The sequence below is a fragment of the Vombatus ursinus genome, unplaced genomic scaffold (genome assembly GCF_900497805.2).
Source record: "Vombatus ursinus unplaced genomic scaffold, bare-nosed wombat genome assembly UNPS02010639.1, whole genome shotgun sequence".
Classification (NCBI taxonomy): Eukaryota; Metazoa; Chordata; class Mammalia; order Diprotodontia; family Vombatidae; genus Vombatus; species Vombatus ursinus.
In genome coordinates this window covers 2,056,457-2,079,750 of record NW_020950417.1, presented here as the reverse complement: position 1 = coordinate 2,079,750, position 23,294 = coordinate 2,056,457, and the positions used below count along the sequence as shown (strand labels likewise).

At 38.6% G+C, this 23,294-nt stretch overlaps 1 protein-coding gene across 3 annotated transcripts in view; it reads left to right on the top strand.

Annotated features, from left to right (window-relative positions):
• FAM120B (family with sequence similarity 120B) overlaps positions 1–23,294 on the top strand; it is a 120,387-nt gene that overhangs the window by 77,209 nt on the left and 19,884 nt on the right. For all 3 annotated transcript variants that reach the window (XM_027854883.1, XM_027854882.1, XM_027854881.1), the window contains exons 7-8: positions 15,179–15,385; positions 21,812–21,920. In XM_027854883.1, the coding sequence (XP_027710684.1) occupies positions 15,179–15,385; positions 21,812–21,920 (316 nt within the window). The remainder of the gene's footprint in view (positions 1–15,178; positions 15,386–21,811; positions 21,921–23,294) is intronic.

Here is a 23,294-nt window from a genome sequence, read left to right as displayed (position 1 = left end):
TTTGGAGGGGAAAGCCTTTAAAACTTATTTTTCTCTGTCAAATCAAAAAAAATTTTTTTGTATTTGACAAATATATATATCCCATAATATAATAGGATCTTTTATATAGAATACCTTGGCCAATTGTGTGACTTTGAAGATGTGATCTGCTCTAGAGAGTCATCTTCAAAAACCCAATAGAACATGAGCTTCTTAAAGGTGGAGGCTGCTTTTTGTTTTGTCTTTGTATTCCTACATTTCCTAGCATGGTCCCTTGGAAGATGGCACATGATTAGTAAAATCTTTTTGGATTAGAAAAAGCTTGACTCTTTCCCTTCCCATTTTCGTAGACAATACTCTCAGTATATAAAAAAAAAATTCTAATTGAGCTTTTAAAGACTTAAGAAGGTTGGCAGTTTGGTCAGTAGTTACTTTTATCTAGTTGTAGATGTCACTTGCCCCCTTTTCTTTTTTTGGTAATATTATCTATGATTGTTTCCACTCTTTGGGGATTTTTGAGATATCTTGAAAATCATTTAATCATTTTCCTGATTTTATTTTCTTGTATACTATTTCCATTTTCTTTTTTTGTGTGTACCATTTCAATTTATTTTCTTGTATACCAATCAGGCCCAAAGGTATAAGAATCCAAATGTGGTGAATTCATAATTATCAATAATGAGGGAAGATTACTTTGTAGAAAGGCTGACAAATATGTTCCATTCCACTAGTGTTTGTTGTTCTTTCAATTTCATCTATAAATATGGTGGAGCATATTTGGGTCTCACACTAACCTTTCTTTAGGCTCCTTCCATGCTAAGCATACTGAGAAACAAGAATGGAATTTGTCAGAGAATCAGTGCATTGTAGAGCTAGAAAGTAGAAAGAAGAGTAGGTCGCACAGGCTAGAGCTCTTGCTACCTGTCTCACTGTTGGTGGTACAGCAGATTAGGAAAAGATGTTGGATCATAACGTTACTGCCAGTATACTGGAGTTCAGTGGTGTAGAGATGGGCCATGACCTGGTAGTATAGAGTACAATGGAGAGTATTACTTGGTGTGAGAGGAGAGGGGGAGATCAGTGGGAAGAGTTAGTGTAGCAGGTACTAGGGAAGGACCAGTGGAAGCTGGAAGATGTGAATAATGGTATTTGAACCCTTGCTCTTCTGTCATTTTAATTGGTGGGTTGAGGGGGAAAGGAGTTTGTGTCCAGCCAACTCAAGTCTTGTATAGCTGCTAAACCCACACAGTATGCACGAGAATGAAGAAGAAGTGAGAATGGAGCCACAAAAATTAGATTTCTGCTTACTAGAGGTCCCGTTCTTAGACCAAGTTTTCAGTTTAGGAATCTATACCCCCAGATCCTCTCACTCTATTGTACCGTTTAATTGTCTTACCTAAACTGTCTCTATACTGGATACAATAATAGGTAAGCGAAAACAGGAAGACGTACCTTCAGAGAAGCCAGAAAGTAAAGGAAAGGCCAAGACCCTAGGACTCAACCTTTTGAAGAATTCTCCCTTCTTTTTTTCAAGATGGCTCCAGCAGATACTTTGATAACTTTTAGCACTCTAGCCAACAGAAAATAGTAAATTAATTTACATTTCTGTAACTAACATTTAAAGGTTTACAAAGCACTTTCCTTACCACAACCCTGTAAATTAGGTAATAGAAGTATTACATTACTTGACTTGCCCCAGTCATGCAAGAGTCAGAGTTGGGATTTGAACTCAGGCTTCTTTCCTTCAAGTCTGGCCTGTTTTTCTACAATACCACAACAATGAAAATGGACTTCTGTGTCTTCTTTTGCCACATGAGCTAGAACAATCGAGCTGATTATTTGTACTTAAAATTAATGTGATGGGAATGGTGGATGCTTTTAGATTACAGGCTGATTACAGAAGAATTGAGCAAAAGATGATACTATTTCTATAGGGCTTGTAGATGGTATTTATTTAGATCTTGGTACATAGCTCCCCCTGTTGAAGACATTGGGAGCTCTGTGAAGAATAGGTAACTACTTTTCAAGTTTAAATTATATTGGTAAATGCACAGAAATAGTTGATAGCAAATATAAGTATTAGTTTTAAAGAGAAAAATGCTAAAAAAAAAAAAACCATGAAATAATGTCCTTTACGAAAGAGGAAGAGTAAAATATTAAGTGCAAAATAATCTTTTTTTAATCAGCTGAGTACAACTTCTAGGTGTATTACAGCTAACCAGATGGTTAGCCTACTTTTTTTTTTTAAACGGTCTTACTGGTCTTTGTTCCCTGTAAATCATCTTTTAAAATAAACTTTCACCTAAGACTTTGAACTTCTTTCATCCTGACTCAGGAAAGATTGATCAACAGCTTGAATATAAATAAAAGTTAAACTAGTCCCTAAAGTTAACTATCCACCTGCCCCAGCCTACCATTATTTTAACTATTTCTAGTGTTCTGTATCACCAAATACAACCTCCAATCTAGAAAAGGGGGAAAAAAGTTCTTTTTGTAAATCTTTTAAGAAATTTACATAAAGCTGTAAATCAAAGCTCTGTCATGGAGAAAAGGTTTTTCTTTTGTGCCTTAAAAAATCAAAATGGTTTTTGTTTCCCTGACTACTTACTTACTGATGCCTTATTTATAGTATTCTCGCAGTGTTTGGATTTCCACTCCTTTATAGCATAGGCACACTGCTAAGGTAATATTGAAACTTTGTTTAGGTCAGCTTCAGTGTTTGGGCTTACTTAGAATAGCAGTTTTGTTCCACACAAGTATCGTTTTGCCCAACTGCCAATAAACCTCAGTAAGTGAACCTTCCTTTGCATATAAACACCAAACAGTTGAACTGTTTACTGTTAAATATTTACAGTGAAGCATTAAGAACATTAAGAACTGGTTTTTCAAGTTTCCATGGTCCCATCAAATGCCTTTGAGAGAACTCCTCTTCTTTTCAGTCATGCTGCCCTGACTAAGCAGGAAAAGCTCAGCATTACCTTTAGTCTTTTATCCCCAAAGCATCTCAAAGCCTGTTTCCAAAATATTGGCTGTTTTTGTTTATTAATTTCATTTGACAAGTCCGAGAGATGAGCAAAAGACCAGACCTTTCCAGGAGTCCCTTGCCTTGAGTTGATTGATGCTAACTGGCGAACCAGGATTTACTCAGCAACTTTGATGTGGAGAGCCACCCTTCTGCCATCTTAACTTTACTCCACAGTTATCTCTCAATTTACATGATATATGTATTCCAAAGCCTACTTTGTTATTTTTGGTTCAATAAATGGTCATTTTATTACTAAATGATATGTGCTCTATTTTCCTCTGTACCACAGTTGGTTGTTTCTCCTGGGAAAGTATTGTTATAAATGAATGAACGAATAAAACATTTATTAAGTATTGACTATATATACTATGCTAAGTCCTGGTGACACGAACAAAAAAATTAAGAGAGTCCTGGCTCTCAAGGATCTCACATTCTGACAAGAGACACAACACATATGGAAGGTTTCAGCTGCAAGTCAGATCAAAAGATTCCATGGGTATTAGGGTACAGTGGCAAAGAAGATGGAAACATCCTTTTCATGTTATTTCCACTGACAAAATCATACTCGTTTCTGATGTTGAACCATTTGACACTGGTCTGGCTGTAAGCACTGCTTAATTGAAAGGCTCTTGGATTCATGATCTTGGACTGTCCCTATCAGGGTTTGAGGAGAGATGGTGGTCAAATGGTGGTGGCTTGACTTGACTGGTACATGCTGCTTCCTGTCTCTACTTCAGGGTTCCTTGGACTTCAGCTAGGCTAATTTGCCTTCCTTGTGGGTGGCAGTTGGTTGGCAGTTGGTAAGGATGGCTGGCTACTTGACCATAAGAGTTGCCTCCCCAAACAGTGGCTATGAGAGTTGAACCATAAGCAGGACTAGTGATCTGTAATAGATAGCATATTTGATTTATAAATCTTTTAAGAAATTTACATAAAACTATAAATCAAAGCCCTGTCATGGAGAAAATCCTTTGTGCCTTAAAAAATCAAAATTCACTTGCCCACCAAAATTTTCCATAGACCACAAATTTCACAGAATTTTTTTCTTCTCTTCCAACATACAATCATTGAGGAATAATATGAATGGAAAAGAGGGTCCTTTAAAATGTCAATAGGTTTTAGACTAAAATAAATTATATTCATAACATTTCCAGAAAATGGAATCTGACTTTTCTTCCAGAATGCACATTACTCTTTGGACCATAAGAAACAAGAGAAAGCTGTGTACTTACAATATAATAGCCCACATTTCCATAATACTCTTAACACTTTCCTCACAATAAGTCAGTGAGATAGGTAGGAGTCCATAGTTGAAATTTGACTTTACATTATCTGTGGATGGCCCATTGAATGAGAAGCTAAGAAACCAGTTTTCCCCTACCATGACTACTGCTGACTTGTGTTGTGGCCTTGATGAAGTTAATCAGCATGGGTTTATTTAGTGCCTTCTATCATTTAGGCACTGTACTAAATGCTGGGGATACAAAGGCAAAAAGTGAAACAGACCCTCCTCTCAAAGAGCTTACATTCTAATGGAGGAGACACCATGTGCATGTATAAGTATGTACAGACAACATATAAAAGAAAAACAAGGTATATCTGTTAGGGAGGGTGCTCTTTGATGTTATTTTTTGTAAAGGCATATGAGCAAATACTGTTTCCCATGGCATATAAGTATTTATTTTGTAGTAAGTCAAAATACATATATTTTGTATTGCCAAAGTAATCAGGAAAGGCTTCATGTAGAAGGTGGTACTTCAGCTGAATTTTGAAGAGAACCAGGGATCCCAAGAAGTGGAGATGAGAAAGTTCCCCGGCATGTGAGACAGCCAATACAGACAGTATGGAAGGTGGAAGATGGAGTGTCATCATAAGGAATTGTGAGTAGGCCAAGATAGCTAGATTGTAGAGTGTATGAAGGGGCTATATGATTAATTAGGTTAGGAAGATAGGTTGGAGCCAGGTCATAAGGGCTTTAACTGCCAAAGAGAGGAGTTTGTATTTCATCACAGAGTCAATACGTGGCCACGGGAGTTGATTGTGTAGGAGAGTGCCATTGTCAGGCCTGTACATTAGGAGAACCTCTTTGGCAGCTGTGTGGAGGAGGAATTCAGCTGGGATACCAAAACCAAATAGGCAGCTGTTCTGGTGCTCTTTTTCTTCGTTTCTTCAATCATATCTGATTATTTGTTGTTATTGTACAGTGGAAGGGCTATAGATCAGGCAGTATATCTGTCAAAGTGATTTTCCATTGCTCTCTCTCCTACTCTGAGAACTCCAATGGCCCCCTATCACTTCTCAGATCAACTATAAACTCCTCTGTTTGGCCTTTACACAACCTGTCCCCATCCTACCTTTCCAGCCTACTTACACCTTTCTCCCCTTTTAGTTTTACTATAGGGCAGTTAGATTGAGCTTTTCTCTTTTCCTCGTACTTGGCACACCATCATCCCCTCCAAGCTGTCACACTGTCTGTCCCTTACCTCCACTTCTTAAAATCCCTGGTATCCTTCAAAGCTCAGCTCAAGTACCACCTTCCGGATGAAGTCTTTTCTGATCTTCTCAGACACTGATACCTTCACAGGAAGCTGGGAGTGTAGTGGAGAAAAGTGCTGGGCCTGTAGTCAGAAAGGCCTGAGTTCAAATCTAGTCTAACATGCTCACTAACTGTGTGATCCTGGCAAACTTGTATTTGCCTCTGTTTCCTCACCTATAAAATGGGGACAGCCATAGCACCTATCTTCTAGTGTTGTAAGGCTCAGATAAACTAATATTTAGTTTTTTTAAAAAGTGCTTAGTCTAGTACCTAGCACATAGTAGGTGCTATAAATGTTCATTCCCTTCTTCCCCCCTTATCTTGTATTTATATAGATAGATGTACATATATTACATATATGTACATTATAAAATTATATGTGTGTGTTGTTATTGTTGTTGTTTAGTTGTTTTTCAGTTGTGTCCAACTCTTTATGACTCCATTTGGGGTTTTCTTGGCAGAGATACTGGAATAGTTTGCCATTTCCTTCTCCAGTTCATTTTACAGATGAGGAACTGAGGCAAACAGGTTAAGTGACTTGCCCAACATCACACAGCTAGTATCTGAGGTCATATTTGAACTCAGATCTTCTTGATTCCAAGCATACCACTCTATCCACTGTGCCTCCTAGTAGATAAACGAATGAATGAATGAACATGTGTGTACATATATATGTGTGTACATATATATTACACATACATACATACACCTCTTTTCTCCTCTGAGGATGGTTCCTAAGTTCCTTGAAAGCAGAAACTTTCATTTTTGTTTTTGTATGCCCGGCATCTAGTGCAGTACCTGGCACAGAGTAACAATAATAATAACAGTTACCATTTATTAAGTACCTGCTTTGTGCCAGGTGCTGTACTTTACAAATATAATCTCATTTGATCCTCATAATAACCTTGGGAAGTAGGCACTATTATTATCATCCCCATTTTACAGTTGAGGAAACTGAAGCAAACAGAGGTTAAGTGACTTGCCCAGGGTCACACAGCTAGGAAGTCTTTGAGGCCAAATTTGAATTCAGGACTTCCAAGCCCAGCACCATATATACACTATGTCACCCACTAACTTGTAAAAGTAAGAAGCACTTTATAAATGTTTTTTGGTTGTTTGACTGACATAACCCAAGTTCTCTGTACTTCAGGAAAATAAAGTGTACTTGTAATAAGACTTGGCTAAAAATAAGTAAATAAATATATGTCTGAATATGTATATGTATATTATATATGTATATATCTGCATACTTTATTAGAGCATGTGTCTAGTTTTTTAGTTCAGAAAATATGGTCATTGAGTTATAATTCTACAAATTAATGAACTATATTTATAAAGCCCTCTTAAGTTCTTAGATGAAAAGTACCACATAGATAATATTATTCCTGTTCCATTTTAATGTCTTGGTTATGTCATCCCTAAAGATAGCATAACTTGGTCTCTCTTTTTTCCTAGCCTGTCCTAAAGATAGAGTCTATTCACTATATTATGTTTTCACATATTTTAGGCACAGTTACATGTTTAATTGTTTGAGGGAAAGATGGAGAGGCGGAGCCCAGTAATGAAGGGCCAAGAAAGTTATTAAGCAGCCAAGTGGCGATCATCACAAATCTACCTGTATTCTGTTTGAGCTCACATGAACTTGAAAGGAACCAGTTTATTTAGGAAATGCTCAGGCAGCTTTGGATTGTGCCAACCCTGGTTTGGTTTCTGTTTCAGTAGTTCAAGTTGCCCTCGATAAGATTTTGTTTATTTTCATTTCTTCTCTTGCATTGATTAATATTCTCAGGAACTGGCAAGTTCTGACCTGTCACAGAAGCACTTGAGTGGAAGGATATTTGTTTTTAGGTGGTGAGGTTTTTATTTTTCCCATTATACATACTAATAAGCAGCTGTGATCAAAGCACTAATATCTTAAGAAACAAGAGAGAACTCTGCCTATCACTTAGGTAAAGTCTATGGTCTCTCTTACCTTTTTACAAGAACATTTATTATAATCATAATTCCAAGGGCAGAATTTCCAGTAAGAAACTGTTTACTTTACATTATCACTGTATACTTAGTACTTAGGGGTATTAAGCTATATGGAAAGAAAGGGTATGATTCGCCTAGTTTTGAACCATTGGATGAACATTAGAGAAACATGAATGTCATTTTGTCTGTCCCTTCCTGTAAAATGTTAACCCATCCCCTTGCTGGAGCATCCATATATTTCAGAGCATCGTAGAATTTTTAAGTAGGAGGGACCACAGATTACCAGAATAGACCTACTCATTTTACAGTGATCCTGGGCTAATGTTAGAACCCAAGTCTTGTGGCTCCCAGCCAAGTGCTTTTTCACCACAAGTCCAGACTTTTTGGCCCCTGGTCATTGGTGAGGCTTTGCCACAAGCCAAATCAAGTTGTTTGTATTATGTGCTTACTGTGAAAGTCAGGGCAAGGCATTTGTCTGCCTTATTGTTGTTGTTCAGGTGTTTCAGTCATGTCCAACTCTTCATGACCCCATTTGGGGTTTTCTTGGCAAAGATACTGGAGTGCCGTTTCCTTCTCCAGCTCATTTTACAGACTAAGGTTAAGTGACTTGCCCAGGGTCACACAGCTAGTAAGTGTCTGAGGCCGAATCTGAACTCAGGTCTCTTCTTGACTCCAGGTGCGGTGCTGTATCCACTGCACAACCTAGCAACCTTATTTGCCTTAAGCACGGATTAAAAATCGCCATCTCATTGTGTTAGAGAGTTTGAGCTCTTCCGTGTATCTTTGACTTATTATGAAATAAATGCTTCCGTGCCATGGAGAGCATTATTTTCTCATATGCATTTACAAAAAGTAGCGTTAAAGAGCATCCGACATGTTGTACCTTAGTATATGACTTACCCTTGCCTCCTCCCAATCTCAGCTCTGGGTTATTATTAAAGAAATGCAGAATCTTACAATTGGAGTGGCCTTTGTAGGTTATCCAGTCTAACCTGAAATCTTTATGTAAATAAGAATTCCTTCTATAGGACTCCCAAATTGTGGTCCCCCGGCTTTCTCGTAAAGGTCTTTGTGAGGAGGCACCCGCCACATCTCTAGGTAGCCCATTCCACTTTTGGATGGCTCTTATTGTTAAGATGTTTTTCTTCCTATCAAGCCTCTTTGGAATTTCCATCTGTTGCTCCTAGTATCTGTCCTCTGGGGCCAAGCAGAGTAAGTATAATCCACCTGCTGTGGGACAGCCCTTCAGATACTTGAAGACTAAGCCTTTGCTTCGACATATTAACTAATTGAACTAATCCTCACAGGACTGATAGATAGTGCAGTGGATAAAGTGCTGGGCCTGGAGTCTGGAAGACCAGAGTTCAAAGCTGGCCTCAAACACTAACCGTGGGATCCTGAGCAAGTCACTTAACCTCAGGCCCAGTTTCTTCATCTGTAAAACGAGGGTAATAATAGCACCTGCCTCCCAGGGTTCTTGTGAGCATAACATGGGGCAATATTTGTAAAGGGCTTTGCAAACTTTAATGTACTATGTGATATTACTGTTATTATTATTAGCATGAACTCAAGACCATTCACCAGCCTGGTCACCCTCCTCTGGTTGCTCTCCAGTTTATCAATGTCCTTCCTACTTAATTAATGAGAAAGTATTTATTAAAATGTTACTGCTTACCAAATACTGTGCTTAGTACTGGGGATACAAATAGAGAAGCAAACACTATCTCTGCCCCAACAAACCAGTGACAGAGCCAATTTGATCATGTTTCATAGTTCCAGAACTCGGGGGGGGGGGGGGGGGTCAGGGGAGGGAGAATGCGTGGGTTGCAGCAAGGCAGTTGACAAAGCTATGGAGAAAATGGCCAGAGAACAGGGAGGGAAGTAAAGCAAGGCTAGGGCTTTCCTGAAATAAGTGGTCACCAGGCGGAGAGTAGGGCTGCAGGTGAAAGTTCCTCCACTACACAGTCTCTGGTATGGGTGGCACGGTGGGTGGTAAGGTGATGGAAAAGGTGTCTGGAGAGTAGGGAGCCAAGTGAAGCACGAAGGGGGCTTTCCTGAAATAGCAGTCACTAATTAAGACGGTGGGGCCCCAAGGGCAGCAGTTCCTTTCCAAAATAGTGGCGTCACTGTTTGGGGGCAAAATACCAGCCTAGTGTATATGCCACATAATAACTCCCTATGGTATATTTAGGGCATAATCTCATATTTTTTTTTCACATCTCTGTTGGCTCATGAAACAAAAGCTGTTGTCTTCCACTTCTTCCTAGAGCACAAATCTACTATTTGCAAAACACTGAACTATCAATTATATTTGTTGTTCTTTGCAACAGCCCTCTGCAGTGGGGCAGTGATTTCACCTATGGGGACATCTGGCATATAGAAAGGTGAAAGATTTGCCCAATTTCACATAGTAAGTTAGTGACAGATATAAAGAAAGCATGTCCTTGAAAAGAAGCATTAATTAATTAATAGTATTAACATATTTTAGCAGATCGGACTCAAAAGCACCCTGCTCTTTTCTTTAGGACTCTTAAGATACAGAAGTTCCCAAGGCCATAGCATTTAGACCCAAATGAACCTTAGAGATTGTCTAGAGCCAACTCCTTCATCCTGCAGCTGCCAAAACTGATCCAAAGATCTTAAGACTTATCCAAAGTCACTCAGGTGTTAAATAAAAGAGCTGAGATTAAAACCCAGAAGTCCTCTGTCACCAAAGCCAATGATTTTTCCACTACATCATGCATCATAAATGACTCAGATATAATTGGCCAGTAGTGTTACCATTCTCGGACTCCTAAAACAGTTTGGAAAGCCCAAGATCATGAGTATGAAACCTTATCTAGAATGTTGCATCTCCCAACCCTGTTTTTTGATTTTAAAGAAATTGACGCCCAAATGACCAATAAGTAACACTCTTTGTGTCTTGTGTATGAGAACCTACCTAAATTTAGAAAGGGCCATCACAGTGTTGGTCTCAAAGTTATTAAATTTTTGGTCATATCCATCAACCCTTGTGGATCATCTAGTAAATCATAAGGAGGTTGTGATCTGTGTTAGAAGGTAGAGCGTAAACACCAGTGAAATCACAGAGCCACTGCTCTGAGCAACTTGTTTGGAAAACCCAAAGTCATGAGTTTAAAACCTTATCTAGGATGTTGCATCTCTCAGTCCTATTTTTTTGGTTTTAAAGAGATTCATGCCCAGATAACTCATAAATAACACTTGCATTGTACTTGGGCACTTCAAGGATCTGTGAGTTCATCAGACAAACTTGGTGGGGCCTCCCAAAGCTGATGTTCACTTGGCCTTCTTAGACTTTGAGTATCTAGGATCACCAAAATGACTTTACTGAAGGATTGTAAAATTAGACAATGTATATACTTTTTTAATATTTACATATAAACTTACACACCAAAATGAGTACACTTTGCAGAGCAAGGCATATGTGCTAATTATGTGGTTTTTAGCTCTGGTACACTTTGAGGGTGTGTCAGGCAGATAACCTGTGCCTGCAGTCTGCAGCTGGTTTGTTATTACTTCCATTTGATTCAGGTGACTATGAACCACTGGCAGATGGATGATATTTAACAGCCTTTACAGTTGGATTAGGTACAGGTGAACCACACTTTACAAAAACCTAAGACATAAAAATCTGATGAGTGAGGATGGGGGAGGTTGTGTAAATTGAAGCACACTATGATGTGTGTATTTGGTTTCATCTTTGCACAGTGCCTGGAACGTTGTAAGCACCTAATAAATGCTTTATCATTTCATCATTCAACTGTTATTAAATGTTGGCACATTGAATCGAAAAGCCACAACAAATTTGACATTGAGAGTGAAGGTATTTATAACATGATAGTGCTTAACTCCTTGCTTTTTAGAAGTGAATTGTAGACATAAACTTGGGATGAAAAAAAAGGCAGTTAGATATGTTATATTGAGATGTGTTTGTTGAATAATTCTGGAAATGAAATGATAACTCTCCTTATGAGATTAATAAAATGGCCCAGGAAATTACTAAATAAAAATATGGTGCCCTGAGAAGCCAGCTTTTAACAACCTGGCAAGACAGAGTCATCACATTCATTGCATTAGTGAGACCTAATTCACGATGGGAATTCAATGAAGTATTGCAAGAAATGTCGATGGAATATTTCCACAGACTGACCATGTGAGAGAGAGTGATGATGTAGCTCAGTTTCAGCTAGTTTATGTAAATGATGTTTATTACATTCATTTCCAAAGACTTATTCTAACACATTCTAAGAAGGTGACTTATAGCCCTGTAGTCACTTCCACAATTTTGTCCTTCCTTACGCTGCTTGTTCCTGGATTTAAATCAATTCCTTCTGAGAAGAAAATGGGATTTCTCCCTCCAGTTTCCAGATTTACACCCTTACTTAACCCTACTCTTAGAGCACCTAAAAAGTGTTGGCAGGCCCAAGATCCCAAGTTTTAACCCTATCTAGGGTAGTACTCCGCCCACTCCATTTTTTGGCTCTTAAGAAATTCATGTCCAAATGTCCTAACACTCTTATAAAGTGTTCTCCTGAGATTGATTTTGTGACTGCTTCCTTTCATATCCTTTTCCTAGCTAACCTAGGTAGATTTTGTATGTGTGTATACATGTACATATATGAGGAACATACATATATATATGACCTTTTATTGCTTATAAAAGAAGTCTTAAAATGGTTTAATGATATTTTCTAAATTTGGGAGAAATAACAATGGACCTGTTCTTTTATGTTTAATAGCCTCTCAGCAGTGGTAACTTGTTCTGTAAGCTGAGTCAGTATAATCCTGTAGTTAAAAGTTAAGTGACTTGTTTTCCTTAAGATATGGCTTGCTAGGTAATCAATTAATAATTCATATACGGAATTTTAATTCATTTATATTCTTAGGTCTACTGTGATACGAGTTTATGGTGAATTCATGTTTGTTTGTTTTAATTTAAGTGTTTTCTATCTTTTCTCTCTAGTAATTGCCAGACTTTGTTTCTTGCCAGTAGGCTACCTCTGTGGGAAAGGTGGAGGTTACAGAAGAAATTTTGTTTTAGAAGTCCCCACTCTCCCCTAAAAGTGTTCTCCCTCCTTTGAACCAATGTAGCACTTTGTCCCTCCTTGTTGCACCTTGGCATTATACCTTGTGTTCCAGATTTTTGTGTTATTTTTTCATTTCCCCTGCTTGACGATAAGTTCCCTGAGGACAGGAATGGTGTCTTCTTCACACCTTTGAGCACAGTCCCTCACACATAATAGGTGTTCAAGGAATTTTGGTTAAATTGAATTACTGTTAAAAAAATTCTTTCATGAGGCATGGTGCTGCATGGCTGTAAACCTTGCTACCAGGCTAATGAATCTCTTGAGCTCTGGAGTTCTGAGTTGCTGTGGGCTAAGCTGACCAAGTGTCTATACTAAGTTTGACATTAATATGGTGAACACCTGGGAGCAGGGAGATTGGGGTTAGGGTTGCCTAAGAAGGAGAAAACTGGCCCCAGTTGGAGACAGAATGGATCAGAGCTCCCATGCCAATCAGAATGGGATCAGGCCCATAAGTGGCCTCTGCACTTCAAGTCTGGATGAGATAGCGAGGGCCAACGATAATTAGGTGGATAGATAGGTAGATAGATAGATGTAAAATTATTCTTTAATATTTATTCTCTTTTATTTTTAAAAATAGTTTCATTGAAATTGAGTTTTGTAATAATTCCTTCATTAAGGGGAATTGCAGAAAGAGAAAATGGAATACTATATAATAAGAAACAGTAAGAAGGCTAGTTTGTCTCGACTAGTATATGCATGTTGCTGTTGAGTCATTTCAATTGTGTCCAACTCTTTGTGACTCCATTTGGGTTTTTGTTTTGTTTTGTTTTGTTTTGTTTTGGCAAAGATACTGGAGTGGTTTGCCATTTTCTTCTCCAGCTCATTTTACAGATGAGGAACTGAGGCAAACAAGGTTAAGTGACTTGCCCAGGGTCACACAGCTGTTAAGTTTCTGAGGCCAGATTTGAATGCATGAAAATGAGTCTTTCTGATTCCAAGCCCAGTGCTCTGTCCCTGCACCACCTAGCTGCCCCATTGTGTGCATAAAGGGGAATAATATGCAATTAGCTTGGAGAAGTAGTTTGGGAACAGGTCATGAAGGGATTTAAATGTCAGAGTTTTTATTTGGTCCAAGAGGTAATACAGAACCACTGGAATTTACTGAGTGAGGAACTGACATGGTCTGAACTGGGCTTCGGCAGCTATGTGGAACCTGGTTATAAGTTCTGTTTTCAGATATGTTCAGCTTGAGTAGCCTATGGGGCAGTTGAGGAGAGAGCAGAGAGAAAGCAATGTCGCAGAATCCCAGAGATGAATGGTGTCAAATCCTGCAACGAAGTCAAGAAGAATGAGGATTGGGAGTAGGCCTGAAGATCTGGCAATTAATCATTAGTAACTTTGGGGACAGCTTTTCTAATTGACTGATGAAGTCACAAGCCAAATTGCAAAGGGTTGAGAAATGAGTCAGAGGAGACGTGGAGGCAATGAATATAGAAACATTTTTGGTAGAATTTGGCTGTGAGAGGGAGGGGATAGTAAGTAGGTGTCTAGTAAGAGGTGGTTTTTTTGTTTTGCTTTGTTTTAAGTATAGGGAAGACTTGAAGCCAGTAGCAAAGGAGCCACTTAGCCAATAGGGAAAGATTGGAAGCTTTCTCAGCTCCGTATTTAACTTAGTTCTCTTCAATCCTTTAGCTCCTTTTCCCAGGACACATCCCCCAACCGTTTCCTCTCTCGCCTCTCCAACAGGCATCATTAAAGAATATATCCTTGGAGTTCTCTCCAGAGAGGATTCACCAACCTGAGGCCTTCCTAGAGTCTTTTCCGTGCCTAATTTTCCTGAGTGCCATCAATTTCCCTCCTAATTCAATGAGGTTCAGTGGAGATCCTGAGTCAGACACTTCATGTTACTGCCATTCTAACCATTCCAATCCCCACTCTAAAAACTTTCCAGAGCAACCGTACTGCAACATACTTTTTTTTCTCCTTCCTATGCAAATTATAATAGCTGTAATATTTATCAAATAGACTTTCTAGTTCCTCTATACTAAATTTCAGGACTACAGTCTCCTTTTCCAAAGGACAGTGGTCTACTCCACGTGTTAATTATTTCAAAGCGGTTTGTAACTCTTCCTTTTCCTCATCTGAAACTTCGATCTCTATCATGTGAGCCTTACTCCTCCCCATTAAGTGCTTGTTCAAACCTTTTTGCAATAAGTATACTAGCCACTTGGGATAATTCTTGGACTCTTCCCAAATCCACCCCTCAGTCAGTCAAGATCAATCCTGCTCTCAACACTGACTACCTCTTGATGTTTCAGGGTCAGGAATAACTTAGAGTATAGAGTGTGTGGAGGACAATAATAGGAGGTTAAGTTAGAAAGGTGTGGGGTACAGAGAAATAGAAGGGTGTCAGAATCAGTCACTCATAAAGCCCAGAGGATCCTAATTCTGCTTTTAACATATCACATTTACTTGCCTTGGAAGATCTTTTATTATTGTCAGATTATAGAGCAGACCTGTTTGGAACATAATGTCAACATGTCATGCCAATATTTATGCAAATTAATTTATAGTTCCAAAGTAAGGACAAATTTGTTCCATGTGTCTTTTCAACAGCTTACCCATGTTGACTCCAGAGCTGTGCAGCTTGGCTCTCTCTTCATCCGGGGCCTGACCACTTTGATTCTGGCCAACAGTGCCTGTGGGTTTCCATTCAGAATGGATGACTTGATGGCTTGGAAGATGTTTGATGGGAAACTTTTTCAGCAGAAGTATCAGCAGTCACACAGAGGCTGTTCTGTGGAGGAACTTCTAGAAGGCAATGTAAGTTCACACTCTCTGGGCCTTTCACAATTGATTGATACTTTATTGTTTCATTAATGATATTTTAACATGCCAAAAAAAAAAAAACAAGAACTCACAGCCTTTTATCTGAGTGTAGCAATAGGTATTGGCCCCTTAATTTTAAGATACTTTTCCCACTTAGAGGCTTAATATAAATACCTTATTTTATAAATGGAGAAACCAAGAATCAAACATTAGGCATTATAAGGCAAGTTCTCTTATCTGTATTATCTCATTTGGTTGGCACAACCACATTGTGACACATATCCACATTTTATAATTGAATGAAACCAGGTTACCCTCCTTAGGCTTCATTGAATAGGCAGTGCAGTCTAATCCCTTTTATTTTACATTCCTTTAGGAAACCAAACACATATATTAGAAACATCCATCTTGAGGAGAATCCTGTTCCCTAGCTTTAAAAATATATACACAAATAAAAGTATAATAAATAATAGTATATACACAAATAATAGTATTTTATATTATTTTAGGAAGCAAAACACATGAATTAGAAACATCTATTTTGAGGAGAATCATATTCCCTAGCTTTAAAAGTATATACACAAATAATAACATATATACAAATAATGGTTTACTTTTCTTTTAATAATGGTTTATTTTTTAAAATATCATTGCTACTATAAAATCATCATTCCATAAAAACTAGAAATATCAGATGCTTCTCTATGATAGCTTCTGCCCTAATATTTAAACAGTATTCAAGACATTAAGAATTCTGTTGTTGGGCAGGGTGAATGGTGCTCATCAATGTCTGGCTGTCTTATTTAGACATTTTCAAATATTTTGAATTCTTCCTTTTTAGCAAAAATAAAACAAAGAACAAAAAACAAAAGATACATATACCTCCAGCGCAGCTTCCAATGTTATCAAACTCACCTTTGGAGAAGTTACACAGAGGTCATCTAACCTAGTCACCTCATTTTTTACAGGTGAAGAAAATGAGGTCCACAGACTTTAAGTGAATTGTCTGAGGTCACACAGGTAATAAGTGTCAGAAGTAGAATTGACACTTATCCCCTCTGACTCTAGGGCCAGTGCTATTTCTTCTGTACCCCCAATCAGAGATCTAGTCACAAAAAGTAGAGGAGGGAGATCGCTGTGTAATCTGATTTTTCCCAAAGGATAAGCATAATAACAAGGGCTAACAACTGTGCTTTGTTCAGATTGCAAAGTGGAAGATTCTTATTGCCAAGGCATTGGCTGTGCTGCCAAATTAGCTAAATAGTCTCAAATACTTTTAATTTATTTAATAAGAATTTTTGAGCACATGCTATATGCAAAACACTTTGAAAGAAACAAATTCTACTTGTGTCTTGCTTGATACTTTATGTTTTTAATATCAGATCTGTGATTTCATTGATGCAGGGAACAAAAAACTGGTAGGGAAGCTCTATCAATGCAGGAAACTCCATTCTTGCCACTGTTGTTAGGTAATTTGTGGTAGAGTACATCCTAGTTTTATTGTAGGGATGTGTCTTACTACACAAACCCCAAACCCTATCTCTTACTACCCAATTCCTTACTCCCATTTCCTTCAACCCACACCCCCCAAAGAGGCAATCAAACACTACTTTACCCTTTCACTGTGCCATCTAAAATGCCTGCTCCATAAGCAACAAATTTGCTTTCATCTTAAATCTTTTCCTTTCTAACTCCTTTCTTCTTCTGGTTCTCACAGAGACCTGGCTCCTTGCTGATGATATAGCCTCCCTGGCTATCCATTACAGCATTAACTGCACTTGCACTCATTCCCCTTGACTTGGTGGTTAAGATGGGGAAGTTGGCATAATCCTTGCTCCCCATTTCCAGACTCTGCCCATACCACCATCACTCTCTTCCCTTGAGGTTCATGCAATCCACATCTACCACCCAGTCAAAATCCTGATAACTGTTGTCTACAGACTTCCAGGACACTCCCCCTTCCTTCCTCAGTGAGTTCAGTACCTGGTTCACAATCTTTCTTCTTCCCAACTCTTGACCTCATATGAGGCACTTCAACTTACATCCTAACCTTCTGGTTCTTCAGTCTACTCATTTCCCATGCCCTATTCCTCTACCTCATCTCAGCCACACACACAGTGATCATACTCTTGATCTTGTCATCACCTACTAACATAACCCCTCAATCTTCATGAACTCTGAAATTTTCTTTTGTGATCAAAACCTGTTGACTTTCCACCTCTCCCTCTGTCTTCCATTACTAAACCCTGCTCTTTGTCTACACCATAACTTCCAACCTTTTGACCCCTTAGTCCTCTCCAGCCCCTCACCTCTTCCTGGCCACTCTTTCCTCCTGTCCCCATCTTTATCACTTAGTAAACTAGTTCAACTCTACACACTGCCCTCTTGAGTCCTTTGGCCCCTTATATCACTGATAGTGCCCTGTCAAGCCTAGCCTTGGATCACTCTCACCTTTTGTTGCCTTCGTGTCTACACATGCTGCTAACTGAAGGTGGAAAAAAATCACAAATGGTGGCAACTGGAATCACTACAAATTTATGTTACATAACCTGAGGTTGGCCCTCACTGCTGCTAGATGATCCTTTTATTATATATCGCCAATTAACTCACTATCCCCACTCATCACAGCATTTTCTCCATACCTTTTCATCCTTCCTCAAATCTCCCATGACTCCCCTTCCACCACCTTTTCATATGAGAACCTTGCCTCATTTTATTGAAAAAAATTGACGCCATTTGCCAAGAGAGCTCTCTCTTCTCCCCTCCTTGTCATCCTATATCACTCAGATACCTTCTGCCATTTTCTCTTCCTTCATTCCTCTCTCACATGAAGAGGTGGTTCTTCTCCTTGCCATGGCAAACCCCTCTCTCTACCTGCACAAATGATCTCATTCCATCCCATTTCCTCCAGTACATTTCCCCTTCTATCATCTCTACTCTCTCATTTTTCTTCAGTCTTTCCCTGTCTATTGGCTGATTCCTCCTGCCTACAAACATGCCCATGTCTTTCCCATCCTCAAAAAAATCCTCACTTGATCCTTCCATACCTACTGTCATCCCATATCTCTTTTGTTGCTAAACTTCTTAAAGAGGCTGTTTAGAAGGGGTTCTTCCATTTCCTCTTCTCTCACTCTTTTCTTAACTCTTTGTAGTCTGGTTCTGACCTCATCATTCAACTGAAACTGCTGTCTCCAAAATTACCAATAATCTCTTAATTGGCCCTTTCTCTTCTTCTCCTTTTCCTCTTCCTTCTTTTCTTCTTCTTTTCCTTCTTCTACTTCTTCTCCTCCTCCTCCTCCTTCTCCTCCTCCTCCTCCTCTTCCTCCACTGGAGCTTTTTTTTAATCTTTAAATTCAATTTTATTTTGAGTTCTGAATTTTGCCCCCCTCCTTTACCTCCCCTACCCATTGAGAAGAAATAAAACTCATTACAAATATGTATAGTCACATAAAACAAATTCTTACATTAAGAAAGAGAAAGAGTGAAGAAAGAAGGAAGAAAGGAGAGAAGAAAGGAGAGAATGTTTCAGTCTATACACAGGAGGTGGATAGCATGCTTCATCATGAGTCCTTTGGAGTTGTCATAGATCATTGTATTGATCGGAGCAACTAAGTCTTTCACATTTGATTATTGTTACAATGTGGCTCTTAGTGTCTACAATGTTCTCCTGGTTCTGCTCATTTCACTTTGCAACAGTTCATACGAATCTTCATAGGCTTTTCTGAAACCCTCCCTTCATCATTTCTTACAGCACAATAGTATTTTATCACATTCATGGAACATAATTTATTCAACCATTCTCCAGTTGATGGGCATCCCCAGTTTTTTGCTACCACAAAAATAACTGCTATAAATATTTTTGTACATATGTGTCCTTTTCCTCTTCAGTCTCTTTGTGATATAGACCTAATACCCTAGGTCAGAGTATGTACAGTTGAATAGCTTTTTGGACATGGTTCCAAACTGCTTTCCAGAATGGTCGGAATAGTTCACAGCTCCAGCAGTACATTACAGTGCCGGTTTTCCCACAGTCCCTCCAGTATTTGTCATTTTCCTTTATGTCAACTTTGCCAATCTGATTGGTACCTCAGAGTTGTTTTAATTTGCATTTCTCTAATTATTCATGACTTAGAACATATTTTCATGTGGCCATTGATAGCCCAGTAGCCTTTTCTCACTCCTCATACTTCTTGATCGTTCCACAGCTTTGACACTGTTGATCATCCTCTTCTCTTGATACTCTTCTCTCTAGATTTCAGGACATTACTCTCTCTTGGTTCTTCTCCCACCTAACTGATCAATCCTTGTCAGGCTCCTTTGCTGAATTTTCATCCAGGTTGTGCTTACTTGCCATAAGTGTCACAAGACTCTGTATCTCATTAAGTCCCGTGGATTCAATTATTTATCTCTATGCTGATGTTTCACAAATCTACATATGCACCCCTAACCTCTCTGCTGACTTCTAGTCTCACAGCTCCAACTGCCTATTAGACATCTCAAACTGTATGTATGTATGTGTATGTTATATGTAGATTATATATATATATATATAATCTTAAACTCATATCCAAAACTGAACTCAATTATCTTTGCCCAAAAACGCCCCCACTTCCACACTTCTCTTATTGTTAAGGGACACTACCAGTCACTCAGTCTCACAACTTAGGTAGATCCTTGTTTCCTTACTATCATTCAACTCCCTCCCTCCCCTCATTCAATCTGTTTCCAATGCCTATCAATTTCACCTTTTCCACATTTCTTAAATATACCATCTTCTTTCTGACACTGCTACTGTTTTAGTGCAGGCCCTCATCTCCTCATGCCTAGACCATTGCAATAATTTGGTGGCTTGCCTCAAATCTCTCCCTACTCTACCCCCTCCAGTAAACTCCCATTGCTCTCTATCACCAACCAAATACAGAATTCTTTGGCATTCAAAGTTCTTCATAACCTAGCTCTACCCTACACACATACATTTCCTAGTCTTCCTATCCCTTATACTCCATTGTGCATGTACTTTTCGATCCAGTGACACTGGCCTCCTTGCTGTTCTAGTAAAAGACACTCTATCTCTTGACTCTAGGCATTTTCATTCAGTGTCCTGATTGTCTGGAATGCTCTCTCTCCTCATATCCACCTCCTGATTTCCCTGGTTTCTTTTAAGTCTCAGCTAAAATCTTACCTTCCCTAATCCCTCTTAATTCTAGTACCTTACCTCTTCCTATTTGTTTCCTTTTATAGCTTGTTTGTGCAAAGCTGATTTCATTTTGTCTCCCCCAACAGATTGTGAGCTCTGCAAAGATAAGAACTGTCCTTTACCTTTCTTTGTATCCCCTATCCTTAGCACAGTGCTTCGCATGTAGTAAATGCTTAATAAATGCTTATTGACCAATATTTCATTAAGTAAATGTCTTTCCTTTGAGCTAAATGTGTAAATATGACTATTAACACATCAGTAGGGACTCATGAGCTATAGTTTTAGTCCCAAGTAACCCCAAGTAACTGTCCAAAGGAGGAACCACCCTTTGATTGGGAGGAATTCCCCCTGATACTGTACTATGGTTCAGGGAGAGACTAAAGAGGAACTTCCATTGTAGGTCAGAAGCTGGTTTGCAACTTAGAATCTCAGAGAATTTCATTGAGAAACTGAATAGTTAAGTTAAGCTTGAACTCAAGTCTTTTTTACACCCAAGGCCATCTTGGTACAGTGCATTCATGCTGGTATGATGGAAGGAGACCTAGTTCTGGAAGCACAGAGACCTAGATTCAAATCATTTCTACCTCTGATCCTTACTACTTTTCTAACCTTGGACAGGTCATTTAATCTCCCTAAGCCTCAGTTTCCTCATCTTTAAAATGAGAGGTAGATATCCTATGAGGTCTCTTGCAGCTCTAAAACCATGATCCCATGAATCTGATGATCCTATGCTTTTTTTTTCCTTCTGACTTTCATTTCTGATTAATGAAAACATTCTAGTCAAATACTTTTCTTATAGTCTGTCTTACATCAAGAATTTTACCTCTAGCAGTAGAATATGACTGTCCCCAGCCATCCGTCTTAAACATAGACATCTCTCCTAATTATGACCCCATTTCTAAACATCAACAAAGTGGAACCAGGGTCCTATTTCTATTCTTCCTCACTTGGAGAATATAAAGGACAAAGACCTGCCTTAAACACTCTACTTTTTTTTCTAAGTAAATGCTTCAGGAACAGAACATCAAGGGCACTGAAAGTCCCTAGGACTAGAACAGGTTGTGGTTTGCCTTGAGGCAAATCACCAGCTTGAATGCATGACTCAAGTACTAGCTTTTTCATTGCAGCAACTTTAACTAACATATGCTATCAGAGCTGCTAAATCAGACGTGCCTTACCTTGACACATAGCATAGCATTAATTTAAATCTTTGTCTCTTGCAGAAATATTGGCTGACTGAGTTCCAGAACCTAAAATCGCTCATTTGCAAGGCCTGCATGAAGAACAACCGAGTTCTTCAAAGCCGACAGCGAGGGAATGAATTCATCAGAGGTTGACATTGTTAGATGTTAACTCTGCCACTAAAATAAGTGTTTAAGGAATTATTACCAAAAAACTCTAATTCCCTCAGGTGTGAAAAAAAAATAGTAGTGAAAGACTGATAAATTAAAGGAAAGACCTGAAATAAAATTGTAGGTCTATAGCTAGTGATTTAGTGTTAAGTTCTGGTCCTATAGTAAAACATGTTCAGAAAGGAACCATTCACCTTCCATTAATTATAGAATTTTTAAATAACATTCAAATAAAGCCCTTCCCACCTCTTTCTGTAGGCTCCTCTGAAATTAAGGTACTTATTATGCCAATAATTACAGCAGCTCCATCTTTCTCTTTTTACAGATGAAATTAAAAAAACACTTCTCACAAATCCTACTTCCCTGGCCACTTTGAGAACTTAAGAATGGCCAATCTTCTGGCAAATTTCAGTCTCCTGAGAAAGAGAGAGAGAAAGAGTGTAGGAATTATTAAATCAATAAAAAAAATTTCATCTTGAGAGTGAGGGTTAAGGAATGGGTGTTCTAACTGGTAAAAGGAACTCAGAGCAAGGAGAGGAAAGTTCACTTAGTTATATTTCTTTATTTTTCCACTACCAAGAGTCCATTAGAGTCTTCTTACCTTTTCTTCTACTTCCAATGAGCTAGCCAGAAATAGGAGTTTTCAGTGTACAGCTCTCAAGGTGGTACTTGGTCCACTAACAACCATACTTTTGTATAGCATAGTTGCACAATTACTTTCCACTCTGATATTTTTTATTAGGAAACCATTTTGTTCTACTTGTTAAGAAAAGGCAGATGACTTGAGAAGTACAGGAATGAAAAGAATCCTTTTAATCCCATCATTTTACTCTCTGTGAATGAGGAAATGGTTACCTGTCTAGAGATGGGTGGAGTCACACTCTTACAAGTGTGAATGGTTAGCTTTTTGTCCTCAGCCCTCACTGTCCTCAAAAGTATTTATTTTTAAAATACCTCTTTGGTTTGACACTATGCTAGATACTGTACCACATACCCAGGAGCTGCTTCAATAATTTATAATTAGATTGCTCAGAGATATGTTGAGATGAACCCCTTGTCTTCTTGGGTTGCTTTTCTTTGTTACCTTATCATGTTACAATAGGTTTTAAGGCTAGAGAAGAATCAGTATAAAACAATGAAGAACATAACCAAAGCCTTTAGTACATGGGATGCATAGAAATAATAGGGCCAGGCAAATATCAACTAGTAAGTATAGTAAGAGTGATTTCTACGTTTAAAATTTTTATAAAGGCACTAATATCCTTCAGAACAAGGATACCCAAATTTTTGGAAGTGAGACACTACTCTGCACTCTCACATGAGGCCTGCAATGGAAGGAACTGAGGTGGTACTA